The sequence below is a fragment of the Staurois parvus genome, unplaced genomic scaffold (assembly GCF_062004578.1).
Source record: "Staurois parvus isolate SC_StPar_1 unplaced genomic scaffold, SC_StPar_1.0 ptg000232l, whole genome shotgun sequence".
NCBI classification, from domain to species: domain Eukaryota; kingdom Metazoa; phylum Chordata; class Amphibia; order Anura; family Ranidae; genus Staurois; species Staurois parvus.
The window spans coordinates 1,372,681-1,389,590 of NW_028318028.1; the positions used below are offsets into that span (position 1 = coordinate 1,372,681).

General features: G+C 39.4%; 1 protein-coding gene across 2 annotated transcripts in view; it reads right to left on the bottom strand.

The window, feature by feature from the left end:
- SAMD4B (sterile alpha motif domain containing 4B) overlaps positions 1–16,910 on the bottom strand; it is an 87,170-nt gene that overhangs the window by 40,508 nt on the left and 29,752 nt on the right. For both annotated transcript variants that reach the window (XM_089679803.1, XM_089679802.1), the window contains exon 2: positions 14,629–14,970. In XM_089679803.1, coding sequence (XP_089535929.1) covers positions 14,629–14,824 — 196 coding nt within the window. In that variant the 5' untranslated portion in view covers positions 14,825–14,970. The remainder of the gene's footprint in view (positions 1–14,628; positions 14,971–16,910) is intronic.

Genomic DNA, 16,910 nt, shown 5'->3' on the forward strand with positions numbered 1-16,910 from the left:
AAATGAAGTCCTGCTACATCACTTCATGCTGGATCCTTTTGCAGGTATAGCTATGTAAAACAATAAAAATAAGTGCTTAAGTGTTTAAAATCCAGTAACACGCTCTCACCCTGCTCTGCACATACTCAGTTGCTCTCAATGTTTAGGCATTTTTAGGCACTGACGAATTTCTAGAGGTGGATCTGCTGATACCCTTAAAGAGAAATCAAACCCTCCCATCCATTACAGTCAAGGACGCTACTTCTGTTTGATCTGCAACTGCCATGATGCTGCACATGTGACACCATCTATTTGAAGGTTTAACAGTTTGGCTAACAGCACAAGCAAAAGTTAAAGTTAGTCACATTCCCAGAATGCTGGAATTGCTGTTTTTTGAACCGTTAAAATCGATGGGTTTAGTTCTTCTTCATGATCTACTTCTGTTCAGGGGCCCTGGGCTTCAGCGAAATGGCAGCCTCCAGCAAGAAGGAACAGGAACAATACTGGAGGCAATTTACAGCACACACTAATTTTGGTAGCATAATTATTAATGTGGAATGTATGTTCCTTGCTAAAGAAGATTTTTTTTATCAAGTTGTTATTGGTAAAGTTCCAATTTAATGCTGTTAGCTAAACAATTAATAATTCAATCATCTAAAATAACCATATAGCTATTGATAATTGGGGTGGCCATAGACTTTCTCCCACTGACTCCCAATGCTTCTGAAATGTAACATTTCATGGTAAAGACCCTGGTGACAAATGCAAACTGCAGGTAAAAAACGAAAAAGACTTTAAGTGCTTTTTTGCAGTGTTTTCCCTTTATACATTTTTATTCACCTGCAACCTGCCTTTGAACTTGTTAGTGAGGCTCCATACACACTAATATTATTTTAAGCTCCTAGAAGCTATGAGCATTTTTTTTCTGCTCCTAGAAGCTAAATAGTGTTATCCTATGTGTCCATGCACACTACTTTAGGCTATTAGCATTTTTTGAGCTTCAGCATCTAGGAGCAGAAAAATAATTGTTTTTATAGAGTTTTTTGGAGCATTTTTCCAGCAGAAAAAAAAAAACACTAAACACTGCTAAATGCTACTAAAAACGCTCCCAACAGCTTTTTCTAGCTTTTTTTTTTATTTACATGTACTGTAAAAACACTAATAAAAAGTGACGGCTACAAAATGCTTCTAAAACTGCTATTACCAGCATTTTTTGAGCTTAAAAAAAAAAAAAACAAAAACCTGCTAGTGTGCATGAAGCCTAAATGTGACTACTGCAGGAGAGTCAATTCCCCAGCACAGCCCCCTACCTCACACATTATAGCCCTTTCCTCTCCTGGGAATGTCTAATTTCTGTCTGTGCTGGCCCCAGCATGTCCTCCCCTCACCTCTCTACATAACCTTTTAGGTAGCCTGTATGTATAGGGGTAAGGGAAGGGGCAGAGAAGCTAGACCAGCACACACAATAATCAGACGCATGCAGAAAAGGTTATGACATGCAAAAAGAGTTGTGGACTATTTGTGAACAAGTCACCATTTGCCATCAATTTCAAAGGCACATTACAAGTGAATAATTCAATGTTTATGGAAAAGGAAAAAAAGGTTGTAAGTATGCATTTAGAATACTTGATTTTTAATGTGCTTTATCTGCAATTTTTGAAATTGGTGATTTTCAATTCTACAAAAAACACAGACATTAGATTCTTGCACTTCACCATGCCCATACCACTACTACAGTCCCCTGAAATTTCTTTCTGAAAGTTGACATTTTCCTAACAGTAGGCATATGCTCCATGCATTTGACTGAGCTTGGAGCTGGCAACTGGCCACTACAGCACTAATCAATGCATTGTGGGAGGCAGGAGGCGCTCCACTGCTGAAGGTGGCACAGAAGAAGTAAGCAACCTTAGGTAGCTTGCACAGTCTATGTGTTAGCATGAATTTTGTTTGCAAAGTACAGGTTCAGGTTAAATGCACCAAGCAGCCAAAGCATCCAAGCAGACTGACTAATTTTCATCTCCGCCTCATTTTCTGAACATTCCTGAGTATATGTATGAGAAAGAGCATATACAGCAGAAAAATGCATAACAAATATACTAAACAAGTTGTAATGACTATGAGCAGGGTCTTTTTACATATCAGAATGAGAGATTGACGCTTGAACGCTACTGCTCAGACATTACTGGGGCACTTTATGTCATTCACAGTCTGCGAATAATAAACCAGTTTTGTAGAACAGTCCTTGCATTACTTCTGCTATTAAAAGTAATGGAAAAGATTAAAATCCACTATTAAGCAACAATGTTGAAGGAATAGCCAGGGGTAAAGGAGGACACTTGTGCTACTTTCCAACAGTCCTATTAGGACTGAATGGTATTTTCCATGCTGAGCAGATGTTTCCAAGTTGAGATGAATGTGCTGTACTGCCAACTTTCTCCCACTGGGGGTCTCCCTCACTCCTTTCTAGCCACACTGTGCCTTAGTGGATGGATGCGGAAAGCCTCCCCTCTTTCTGTACGGGTCTATGTACTGCCTCCACCTCTCGAAGTTTTGGGACGTCATGCAAAAGGAAGTGTAACTAATGCCTTATCCTTTTTAAAATGATGGTGCTTTTATTAAAATAAAAATGCGCACTCACACATAATACAATTACAAGCTATATAGTGTGCCCAGATCCTCTGTCTGTACTCGCCGTGATCCGCAATGTTGTCGTGATGTCAGAGCCCCTCCCCTACGCGTTACGCCACAGGGTCACGTGGCTTTATCTGAGGGAATCAATTGGACGCCACAACGCTGTACTCTTTATATAGGCCATCCAGGCGCCATTTTCCCGAAGTCCGCATGTGCGCGGCCATCTTTATGGGGTCAGTTACTGCTATATAATTACCAACAATGCATTAGAAATATGCATTGTGCTTGTCTGTTACTCAACTCGCTGGGTATTATAGACCTTCTATTCTCTGACTATATTGTCACTAGTACCGACAGATGTGGACTTGGCATCACTGAAACTATACAAATAAATAATAAAACATAATTAACAATAATATAAAAATGTATATGTATATATAGCATACATGCCTTTATTGTTACCAACTAATCTAACTATATTATAAGTACCGGGTCCCCTACCTATGAAATAAGACCTTCAGATATTATATTATTTTATTATAGGTCCCCTGAATACAAAACTTTAATAAAATATTTTAATAAAAATATTTTCTATCAAAATATTTAATAAAACATAATTAAGAAGTTTTTAATTTAAACCAACCTGTAAAAAATCAATCTATATTATGTCTAAATAAAAATTTATATATACACCTAGAGTCAGATGACATTACCACTGCTCCTTAAGTGCATCTGTGTCTAATTAAATGTAGTGTGTTATTAATTTAAAATACATTTAAATGAATCATATAGTAATGATTTATCATATAATTTATGGTTTAATCATGGTGTATTATTAATTTAAAATAATCTATACGTAATTTAAATAAATCATGATTACTATTACAATCATTAATAAATTAAAATACATAAAAACTTTTTTTAAAAAGAACATAAAATATACCTAGAAGAATGTAAAAATATTAGTTATTACTAATAAAACAAGTCAAATCAAATTCCTTGTTTAAACCTAGGGGGGCTAAACACCTCATTTCATGGATCCACTTGGATTCCTTTTTACTAATCTCTTTTACCAGATTATCTCCTCTCCAATGTCGGTGTTTTTCAATTCCCCAAAACTGCAACACCGAAGCGTCCTTATTGTGGAATTGTCGGAAGTGACCTGAAACATGGTGATAATTGTACCCTCTATTAATATTATACACATGTTCCTTAATACGTTCTTTCAGTGCTTTTTTTTTTTCTGCCTATATAGATTAGGTTACATGGATACTTTAAGGCGTAAATAAACCCTTTTGTTTCACAAGAAATAAATTGTTTGATCTTGTATTCTTTATCATGTGTGTTAAAAAATGTAAATCTGCGTCTGGGGTTATTTTTAACTCTTACAGCTGTAACACCTACCACATGCATAGAACCCTTTACCCTGAAAAAAGGTCAAATTATTGTTTAATTTTGGTGGTTCCAGTATGTTTTTTATCAATTTATCACTTAAATTAGGTGCTTTTTTATATACAAATTTAGGTGTATTGGGAATAATGCTCTTAAGATGTTTGTCTAATTTCAGTACTTTCCAATGCTTGGAAAAAATCTTCTGTACCGCTTTATATTGTCTATTGTAACCTAACACTATAGGTACTTCAAACTCTTCCTTATTTTCCTTGGGTTTATCTATCAACATAATATCTCTATCCATTTGTCACACAATATTTCTCTCTTTTTCTATTCTATCCGGATCATATCATTTGGATATAAATCTATTTTTTAAAATTCCACTTTGTGCCCTATAATCAATATCTTTACTACAATTTTTTTTCAACCTAATGAACTGGCCCTTTGGGATGTTATTTATCCATGGTTGATGATGACAACTGGTTGTTGGAATATAAGCATTACGGTCAGTGTTTTTGAAAAAAAGTTTTGTATAGAACAAATGACCTTCCGTTTTAATTAAAATATCTAAACAATTAATTTCCTCTTCACTAATATTCCAACTTAAAACTAATATCTGTATTATTTAAATTTTCATAAAATAATTCTAAACTTTCTATGTTGCTATCCCATATTATAACAATGTCATCAATGTATCTATTATAAAGTCTTATTTCTTTCCTGGGGTTTTTGTAAATGAATTCCTCTTCCCACTTCGACATGTACAAATTAGCCACACTAGGGGCGAACTTAGCGTCCATTGCTACTCCTCTAACCTGTAGGTAGTACTCTTTAATATACCAGAAGTAGTTGTGGTGTAAACAAAATTTCAAACATTTAATAAATGAATTTTTTGTGTTTATTAGGAATATTAGAATATTTGTTAAGAGCCCACTTTACTGCCTCTATTGCTCCTTCATGGTTAAGGTTAGTATATCGTGAGGAGACATCGGCAGTACTCATTATTGTATTGGCATGTAAATGTATATCTTGGGTTAACTGTATGACATGTTTTGTGTCTTGTAAATACAGGGGGGTACTTTCTACTAATGGTTGTAGAAAACTATCAATGTATTCTCCTAGTCTAGATGACATTGATTCTATACCATTTATAATGGGCCGTCCTGGTGGGTTGATACTGTCTTTATGTATTTTAGGCACTGAATATATAATTGGCAATTGGCCAATATGAGGCCACCATGGAAGAAATGTTGGATGATCCAAACACATATGAGAAACTTACCAGAGACCCTACTAAGCTGTATAAAAAAAAGAACTAGTTACATTAATTCAGTATGGAAGTAAAAAGGGAGTGTTGAACAATAAAGAAGAAAAATATCTCGTACCATCTGTTTGCAAATTGCCAATTATATATTCAGTGCCTAAAATACATTCGAGGACATGGGAACCTTAGGGACACTATGGCTAAAGGGGCATTTCTTCCTCAAGAGTGCCTTGGGTTCTACTATAAATAGTCTCAAACCAGTCTTTGCTTCTACATGTGTAGCCAGAAGTTTGGATTTTTGGTTGTCTCAGCTGAAGTCTCATGTAGTTGGTGGAACATCTAGAGAAGAAATTTTAAAATAATTCCCTATGCTTTTTAAAGCTGTACAGTTTTTGGTGGATTCTTCAGCCGAAGCAGTTAGAATGGTAGCTATATTGTCAGCTCTGGTAAATTAGGCTAGGAGATCACTTTAGCTAAAGATGTGGTCTGGCGATTCCGCTTCTAAAGTGCAGTTGTGCACCTTGTCCTTTTCGGCCCCGGATTACAGGACTAGAGCACACAGATAAGGAAAAGGCCTTTCCAGAAAAGAAAAGGACTTTGGGTTTTAGTTGTCTTTTTCATGGCCAAAGATAACAAGCCAACCAAGGTAAAGAGGCCAGGCCAAGTAAACGTTGGGCAGGTAACAAAGGTAAGGGTAAAGGAAGAATCTTGCTTAATCCTCCTCAACCCTCCCCCAAAACCCATTGACTCCTTCCTCCCAGTGGGAGGAAGATTAGAGGTCTTCCTCCCAGTTTGGGAGTCCACCTCCAAATCCATTCATCCTCCCCCGCCAAAGGTTTTTGATCGCAGATCTTCCTCAGAATCAGGAAAAAGCAAGCACATTGTGCCTGCAGATAGGAGAGATGGTAGATCAGAAGGTTTTGATCACAGTTCAGGTGGAAGAAAGGGGTCAGGGTTTCTGTTCTCTCATTTTTGTGGTGAAAAACCCCTCAGGCAAATTCCGTTTGATTCTGAATTTGCGACCTCTCAACAAGTCAATAAAGTACAAATATTTTCGTATGGAGTCAATATTCTCTCGGGTATATCCTGCGTCAGGAGTGTTTTATGGGGACACAAGATGTGAAGGATGCATACCTTCATTTACCCATTCATCCTTCTCATCAAAAGTACTTGAGAATGGCCATCAAGTTAGGGGAGAATGTTCAACACTTGCAGTACAGCGCACTCACTTTCGGACTATCTTTGGCTCCAAGGATTTTCTCCAAGGTCCTGGGAGAAGCTCTGGCTCCATTGAGGCTAAAGGGCATTCTAATAGTTACTGATTTAGATGATCTCCTTTTAGCTGCTCCCTCTGAACAGCAGTTGCAGAAAGATCTAAGGTTTACCCAGAGCCACCTTCAATCACTGGGATGGGTAATCCGTTTAATCTGGTTTCATCTCCGTTGATAAGATTCCTGGGGTACATTATAGATTCGACAGTTCAAAAGGTGTTTTCTTCCCGCAGACAAACTAGAAAAGTCAGGTACCGGGTAACACGGTTGCAGTCAAATATTCCAGTTTCCCTGAGGGAGATCCCTGTAGTTTTAGGTCTCATGATTGCTTGTTTCCCAGCGGTTCCTTGGGCCATTTTCACCAGAGGCCTCTACAGCACTTTCTGCTAAGGGACTGGGATGAGGCGAGGGACAACCTAGAGCTCAGGGTTCTCATTCCTCAGAGGGTCAGGTGGTCTCGGTGGTGGTGGAGAACGGAGGCTCATCTTTCCACGGGGCTAGAGTGGATCTGGCCGGTTTCCCAGAGGATATCGACAGATGCCTTCTCATGGGGTTTCAGGAGCAATTGAATGGTTAATTTGAGATTGGAGCTAACCCTCCTGTCTCCTAATTGTTTGATACACATTAGGGGAACACTATGGGGGCAGCGGAGAAAATCCGGCTACAGACAGTTCGAATCTTGGTGGGTTCAGCAGGGACTGACCGAGATTTAAACCATGTACTACTATAGCCGCTAGTATTAAGCACTATTCTCCTGGCGGGGACAGCTTCCCCTACAGGAAACTCAGGATTTGTATGTTGACTCAACTGCCTATGGTCTGGTTGTTTGACATGCAGTTTTTACAATATACTTCGTTTGAATTGCACAGGTTTGTCGTGGTGTACTGGTAAGGGGATAAGAAGAAAATAACCCACAAAATCCTTATCTCTAGGAATTTGTTTAGCAGTCAGTGTATCAGCATCCTGCTGAGTCACCAAATACATTATTAGTGACAAGCAACATAACTAAAAATAGATACTTTGATCTGTTATTCCTGAGGCTTTCTTTCCCAGAGCTCTGAATCGTGATGATGTAGTGTGGGCTATTGGGGAGTCGTGGTATTATAGGAAAGAGGGACAAGTGTGCTCTCTGGAGACCATATCTAAAGCTGGCTATACAGTAAATAGTTTGAATCTTTGCTGGTTAAGCAGGGACCGGTCGAGATTTGTTCCATCTATGGCCAGGCTAATTGTACCCAAGTCAATCCATTGATCGTACATCAATGGTACAACCAGCATGTCAGATCTTATATATGATTGCCAGTGGCAACCGAGAGTTGTTGCACGGCACTTATATTGGCACTAGCAAGATTGCAAGCACAGATTGGACTTTTTGATATTTAATATTTTATATGTATTTTTGCACAATTTTTGCACTGTTTGAAGCATTTTTTCTTGCACCACTGCTTTCTTTGGATATATAAGTTAATTGATGATTTTTGTATTTCTCACATCATTATATGGTATACATTCTATATTTTTTTGATATTTTATATATACTGTAGAGTGCGACACATAGTTATATTTTTATTTTTGCACAGTTTATGAGTATGTGTTTAAATGTTGCTGCACCAATATTTCATTGATATGTCAATTTAATTTGAATTTACATCTTCATAAGATTTTTTTCACAGGAGGGAATACCACATTTTAGCTCACAAGTATTATTTATATTTCACTAAAAACTGAGGCTTGGGCCTTGAGGACCACCTTTTATTCTCTGTGGGGTAATGTGTTTCCTGTCCCGTGGGAGCTCTACGTCTCGTGGGCTATCCTGGAAGACGACTTTGGAAATTTAGCTGGTTAAGAAGAGACCAGGCAAATTTTAATCTATGGGTGTCATGCCTGTTCGACTGAAATTGTTTTTTTCAATCAGCCAGGGAGAGTCCCACTGTCAGAGTACAGTGCCCCAGCAGGGTAGATTCTATCCACCTCGCTTGGAGAAATCTGTTCCTTTTCCTTTTTTTGTTAAGTCCACTGAACAGATACTCTATGGCCAGCTTAAAGTGGTTCTAAAGAGTAAAAGTTTTTCATCTTAATGCAATCCTTGCATTAAAGTGATTGTAAAGTAAATGTATCTTAATTAAAAACATTTCATGGTTTTGCAAAGAGCAGCCCTGATCCTCTACTGGGGTCCCATGCTAGTGCTCCTCTTCTCGTGTGTCACCATAGGAAGCCCTGTCTATGGTGGCACACATGCAGGCTCGATCCTGAGCCACGGTGTCCCCCATTTACACACACAGTAAGGCTCAGCCCCGGCCCCCACCTCTCAACGCTGGATCTGATTGACAACGGCAGCCAATGCAGAGAATGTGTTAAGGCAAAAAACCTTCAGCATTTACAACCACTTATTTAATTTGGGAGCCTGTAAAACATTGAACCAGTGATCAGCAGATCGCTGGTGCCATGCAGGATTCCTACAGACCTGTCAGTGTATCTGTGTGCTCATAACTCGTATGGGTAAGCAGATACACGGACAAGAAGAATCAATGAACTACCACAGTGCTCAACAGTGCTGTGGTTGTTCACTGAGAACTACAAGCTGACAGCTGCAAAGGCTGTTGGAACTTGTAGTTTTACCATTTCATAGAATAATGTGAATGAGTGATGCAGCCAGGCACGTGGATCCCTGCACAGCCATGTTTTTCTTTAAATTGTGACAGCTAGCAGAGGAAGAAGTTGTCAAAACAGGGAATCGAGAGGGAGCAGGGGCCGGCCCTTTCATAGCATGTTACACCAGGAATATGGGTGTAACATGTAACGAAAGGTGAAATTATCCTTTAAATAACTTGGAAGTTCCTGTTCTTCCATGAAAGGTTTTTACATTCAGCAGGAAAAAACCCTCAACTTGTGGCCTTATGCATACTAGTAAGGGGCTCTGTGCTTGGAACCCCAATCCAACAAGCCTTTTGCATTTTTTAGAAGAGGCATGCCAGGGTTCGGCATGTGGTGGACCGGGTTGATAAATTACTGTGAGGGGCTGGGCATGACCCAGCTGTCTTGGTTCATGTTGGAATCAATGACAGAATACATGGAAGGTTCCTTAAGAATCAATTTAAAGAACTAGGCTGCAAGCTGACGGGAAGGACCTCCAAGGCGATATTCTCTGAAATATTACTTTTGCCAATGCGCAACTCAGGAAAGACAGCAGCAGATTAGAGAACTCAATGCGTGGCTGAAGACCTGGTGTAAGAGGGAAGGATTTGGGTTTCTAGAGCACTGGGTTGACTTTTCACTGGGGTGCAACCTATATGCTAGAGATGGTTTTTGCACCTAAATGGAAGGGGGTCTGCTGTGCTAGGGGAGAGGTTTATGGGAAGGCTGGAGGAGTATTTAGGAAGGGGAGAATTAGATTATAACGGGGTAGACAGATCAGACAGGGGTCAGTACTTATTGGTGGGTGGAATGGGGACAGATGAGGGAAGGCTATGGCAGATAAGAAGGTTCCCATGTCTCAGCCAACCAGTGGAATTGGTATCATTTGTATGAAAAGAAAAAATATGCAAAATACGTGTGAACAAGGTGTCAATGGATTAAAGTGCTTGTTCACCAATGCCAGAAGTCTGCCAAGCAAAATAGGGGAGTTGGAAACTTTGGTGCATGAAGAGAACAATGATTTAATTTGTATTGCGGAATCTTGACTTCATTCTTCACATGACTGGGCCATTAATATTCCTGGCTATCTTTAAAAAAAGTTTTCCAGCATCATATGTAAAGAACTGTAGTTCAAGGAAAACTGTCCTTTTTATACAGTTATCCTTTAACTTAATTAATATTCCTGGCTATGTTCTCTTTCGGAGAGACAGAGTAAATTGGAGAGGTGGTGGTGTCTGTCTCTATGTGAGAAGTGATCTCAGAGCGAGTGTGAAAGAGGATCTAGTTGATGGAGAGTGCGATGAGGCTGAAGTATTATGGGTGGAACTGCACATGGGGGTGCGTACTACAAAAGGTAGTCATTGGAGTTTGTTATAGGCCTCCCACTGTTAATGAGGAGGTGGAGACTCAGCTCTTTGCACAGATCGAAAGGGCTGTGAGGGCTGGGACAGTAATAACGGGGGATTTTAACTACCTGGAAATTGACTGGAGTAATGGTACTGCAGGAACAGTTAACGGGCAAAAATCTTTAAACCTACTACAGGACAATTTTACGTTACAGTTCATAAAGGCCCCAACTAGGAATGATGCTCTGCTGGACTTGGTAATCTCAAACCATGCAGAGCTTATTACGAATGTCCATATAAAAACATTTGGGTAGCAGTGACCATAACATGATTTCATTTATTGTTAGCTGTAAACAGCAAGCACATGGGAAAAATAAAAACGCTCAATTTTAAGAGAGCTAATTCTCCAAGACAGAGCTGCTCTCCAAGACTTAGACTGGGAGGGAATATTGGCATCAATGAACACAACACAGAAATCGGAGTTCTTCAAAAAGACTGTATGTGAATACACTGTAAAATATATTCCCATGGGCAACAAGTTTAAAAGGCTAAAAATCAAACCTATGTGGCTTACGGCCAAAGTTAATAAAGCTATAGATAATAAGAGCTTTTATTAAATATAAAAATGAAGGAACGCTATCATCGTTTAAACATTACAATGAATATAAAAGAATATGCAAAAAAGGAAATAAAGGCCGGAAAAATTGAAAACGAACGACAGATTGCAAAAGATAGCAGGACCAACCCCAAAGAATTCTTCAAATATATTAAATAGTAAAAAGGTTCGGTCCAAGCATGTAGGCCCTTTACATAATAATAATAATCTAGAGTGGGTGACTGGGGACAAAGAGAAGGCAAATTTATTAAATACCTTCTTCAGCTGTGTATACAAAGGAGTATGGGGGAGCTCTTGTCCATAATGGCCATGGTATTGACACAGCTCCAGGTGATCTACATTGGCTCACAATTGATATGATCCAGAAATATTTAGACAGAATAAAGGTGAAAAGCACCTGGATCAGATGGCATACACCCACGGGTCGTTAAAGAATTGAGCTCTGTCATTTCAAAACCATGGTTTCTAATTATTGACTCTTTAATGACTGACATAGTACCACTGGATTGGCGTAAGGCCAATGAGATGACAATATTTAAAAAGGGGTCAAAATCTTTACCAAGTAATTATAGACCTGTTAGTTTAACTTCTAAAGTTGGGAAGATACTGGAGAGTTTAATAAAAGACCACATAGATGAGTTCTTGCTGGAAAAAAATATTTTAAGCAACAGACAGCATGTATTCATGAAAGACAGAAGTTGTCAAACAAATCTGATTTCTTTTTATGAGGTGAGCAAAACCTTGGACAGAGGGGTGGCGGTGGACGTGGTATACTTGGACAGAGGGGTGGCGGTGGACGTGGTATACTTGGACAGAGGGGTGGCGGTGGACGTGGTATACTTGAACAGAGGGGTGGCGGTGGACGTGGTATACTTGGATTTTGCAAAAGCATTTGACACAGTTCCCCACACACGGCTAATGTGTAAGGTAAAGTCTACGGGTTTGGAAAAATCTGTATGCAAATGAATAGAAAACTGGCTAAAAGAGCACATTCAAAAGAGTAGTGGTTAATGATTCAAACTCTGAATGGTCTTGTCAGTGGTGTATCCCAAGATTCAGTGTTGGAACCCTTACTTTTTAATATATTTATAAATGATATAGAGTCTGGGATTAAAAATACTATTTCAGTCTTTGCAGATGACACCAAGCTGTGCAGTGGAATAACGTCCTTACAGGATGTCTCCAACTTACAAGCCAACCTCAATGCACTGTTTAATTGAGCAACTACGTGGCAAATGAGGTTTAATGTTGATAAATGTAAGGTTCTGCACTTAGGGGCTAAGAATATGCATGCATCATACATACTAGGGGGGTACAACTGGGGGAATCAATGGTGGAGAAGGATCTGGGAGTTCTGGTAGATCACAAGCTTAATAATGGCATGCAATGCCAAGCTGCGGTTTCTAAAGCGAGCAAAATCCTCTCTTGTATTAAAAGAGGTATAGACTCCAGAGAGAGAGATATCATATTACCCCGGTACAAATCATTAGTAAGACCTCATCTGGAATATGCAGTTCAGTTTTGGGCACCAATTCATAAAAAGAACATTGGGGAACCGGAGAAAGTACAGAGAAGGGCAACCAAACTTATAAGAGGCATGGAGGAGCTCAGCTATGAGGAAAGATTAGAGGAACTGAATTTATTCTCTGAGAAGAGCAGATTAAGGGGGGATATGATCAACATGTATAATACATCAGTGGTTCATATAATGAACTTGGTGTAGAGCTATTCACCCTGAGGTCATCAGAGAGACAAGGGGGCGCTCTTTACGTCTAGAGAAAAAGACATTTAATCTCCAAACACGGAAAGGTTTCTTCACAGTGAGAGCTGTGAAAATGTGGAATAGACTCCCTCAAGAGTTGGTTCTGGCCAGTTCAGTGGATTGCTTTAAATAAGGCCTGGATTCTTTCTTAGATACACAGAATATAACTGGATACAAACATTTATAGGTAAAGTTGATAAAGGGAATATCCTCTCAGAGGATCAGGAAGGAATTTTTTCCCCTGCAGGGGCAAATTGGATCATGCTTTGCTGGGTTTTTTTTGCCTTCCTCTGGATCAACCGTGGGTATAGGATTATAACTTTTTTTTTTTTTTTAATGGTTGAACTGGATGGACTTTTGTATTTTTTCAGCCAGACTAACTATGTAACTAAAAAAAGCTGTTGTGCCCTAAGAGCTACATAATTTATAGTCTGACGAATCAGTCACTGAGAAACCCAAATGCAAACAATTATTGAGCAGGACCCAGACCAGGGAAACCCCTGCCAGCTTTATATCAGCTCCAGAATCCAAGACATTAATTAAAAAAAAAAAAACCTCAGAACTAAGCAGATTGTGGCTGCCAGCCTCCTCAAGTTATTTAAGATTTATGCTGACCTTGCAACTCAATACTTTAATCACCAACCCACAACAAATATGTAGAATAAGAGTTCAGACTTAGTTGTTTGCAGTGCAGTGGCTTTGAAAGTACTAAACCAGAGACTGCCATAGTATATAATATCTTGACCTTTTAAAGGATAAGTTCATATTTTTTTTTATGTAAGATGGTACTGTGGCACCCCCCCCCCTTCGAAATTTCCCACTGAGACAGTGGGCCAAACCCACTGTCACCATTTTTAAAAAATGCGTCCGTGTGGGGCTCCACTCACTCGGCCATGTCCTTCATTCACAAGAGTTCTGTGAATGGCAGAACTACAACTTCCGTCAGCCATTGGGGCTGACAACTTGGGTAGTTCTCAATGAACTACCAGGGCACCGATGAGCATGCTCGGTAGTTCATTGATGCTTCCCATCATTCAGAACTGTCTGCTGGTATAAGGTACCAGCAGACAGCTACACTGGCAGTGGCAGGACCTTGAGATTTCACCCACGATCTACTAATCTTGGGAGCAAAGCTTTACACACTCCTAGCAAAAAAAATAATAAATGCACATTTTTTTTCCCCCTGCAAAAAAAATTTGCATTTATTTATCCAAAGGTGAACTTATCCTTTAATGGACAAAAGCCATACAAATAAACCATGATCTATGCATTATACTGGTATAGAAAAAAAACACAATGATTATTCCACATGTAAAATTAGTGAGCCAAGATGATAATTCAGGTTTCCTTTAACAAGAACCTGTCAGAGGTGAAGCAATATTACAATGCTGTAGAGCAGATTTTAGATTTTTATTGCCAGCTGTGTGTGCGCTGCAGTGTGTGGGAGGGGGAACCAGTGAGACACAAATGGAGAATTCGGCTCTCTCAGGAAAAATAAAGTTTTGTTACATTTATGGGGCTTTTGCATCACATAGTAACTAGATTTATGACTTGTTTAGGCTGTCACACAGGAACCTTTTGTTGTTCTTTAATTTATAACACATAGTTGAAATATGTTACTTCATCTACTGAACTGCTACCTGTCCTGTCATTTATTTCTTGGTGGTGGATAATTTGCCACCAGATGCTAAAAGCAAACAATAAGGGGATATAGAATGGAGGATTGCACTCACCAGCACTGTTGGCCTCCGTCTCCAGGATGTGTATCTCGGTGCAATCTGAAAGCGAGTGCTCCAAACACAGTTGCAGGAAACGAGCCTGTGTCCTAGTGATCCTCTTCAGCAGAGACAGAAGAGCCACTGTCTGCTCACATTCGTTCCAGCCCTTGAACCACTCGGATAATGTGCTCACCTGGTCTCTGAATTTCATGATGCAGGTGAGAAAATCAACAACCACAAGCACGGGAGCAATTCTATGACATGGCACACAAAACTGTGTAAAGGGGTGGCCTAACCACAGGATGGCACATGGGGGGGATCTATGGACAGCCACGTATTCACCACAAAATCCTAAAACTGGAAAAAAAACAAAAAAAAAATTAGAATTATAACACAATATAATATGTACATGTTTAAAGTTAACTTGTGCTTTGCCCATGCACTGTAAAGCACAAGATGCATTTTAATGGGAGCCCCACTATCAGCTAATGCTTGGCTTCCCCCTTAAGCTGCACGGTATGGCCGCCAGGCTGAAGAATTCCCAACAATTCTGCATGTTCCTGTATCTGAGCTTGGGAAAATCCTTCCTCTTGTGTAACAGAGCTCAAGTAGAAATGTTATTCTTTACCACTTGACCTCCCAACATTATATATTTTTTGAAAGCAGATGCCTTAGAGAATTGGTGGGTTTTGCAATTTATGTCACAGTATCTGTGCAGCGGTTTTTCCAAAGCGTTTTTTGGAAAAGACACACTTCTGAAAATTTTAATTAAAAATACAATATATAACCCAATTTTTTATAAAATATAAAAGATGATACCAAACATTGCGCACGTCCATGCAATAGAGTCAAACAATGTAAATTTTACTATCCACAGGCGACGCTTTAAAAGCCTTTACATGTTACCACTTAAGATTTACAGAGGAGGTCTAGTGCTAGCTAGAAATACTGCCTATAATCTGATGTTTGCAGGGATACCTCACGTGTTGGACGATTGCCATTTGTGTGCATGCAGGACCAATGCTCCCGAGCTGGACTGTGTGCATCCATAGACACACACATGACAGCTCAGCCCCACCCCATCCTCAGAGGATTTGAGTGATAAAAGCAATAGCTAGAAGCAGAAGGCAATGGCTCCAAATGCTGTCTCTGTGTCCTACAAGAAGAGGGAGAAGAACAGCACTGCTGCAGAAAGAGGATCCAGGTAAGTGTTTACGGGGCTGGAGGTAGCAGATATTGGAAGTTTTTTTACCTTAATGCAGAAGATGCATTAAGGGAAGCAAAACCTTATGCCTTTGAAACCACTTTAACTGGTCATAATGATGCCCTGAACATAAGGCCCCCCACTTACTTGTCAAAATAATTTTGGGTGACTGGTTAAGATCATCTAATTTTTATATCAGCAGAAATGAAAACACTAGAATTCTTAACAGGTTAAATGTACAAATTAATACATGCTTGTAAAACAATGTGACAGGTTGGACAGCACTTCCTATAGATAATGAGATGAAGCAGACAATTTTGTTTTGCAGCTATTCTGAATTAAATTAGGAAAAAAAAAACCTCTAGTCTGGCATTACTTTAGTGGGCCTAGAAATAAGCCGACAGTTAGGAGCCACGTTAAATGGCAACATTTAATCTTTTCCGACAATGTCCAAACATCTACATTGCAGATACATCCAAGGTTTAGAAAAACGCAGTAAAAATGTATCGCTTTGAAAATAAAACATCCATATTTAGAACAAAACACAAAATATCCTTTAATGATGATATTACATAGAAGTGTAACAGTGTTTAAATAATGTTTGCAATCATTTTTAAGATACTCATTTCCATATATTTATTATTTAAATAGAGATATTTGCAGAATAGGAACTTTTTTTAAAGCAAAAATAAAGTCTTTTTTAAATAACAAGCATGTCATACTTATCTGCTCCGTGCAGTGTTTTTGCACAAAGCAACCACCATCCTCCTCTTCTAGGGTGCCCCCCTGGGGCTCCTGGCCCCTTCCTCCTGTTGGGTGCCCCCATGGCAAGCAGTTTGCTCTGGGGGCACCTAAACAGGCGTGCTCCCGAGTTGCAGCTTATCGTGTCCATTCACACACACACAGCTCACTGTTAGGTGGAGCTGGAAGGGGGCATGCTAAAATGCATTAAGGTAAAAAACCTTGAGCCTTTAGGACCACTTTAAAGTAAAACCAAAACCATTAACAGGGCTATGTACACTCCCCCGCAACGTGCCGGTGTCTGGGTCTTGCGACTGGCCGTTCAAACACGGAGCATAAAATTATGGAGGCA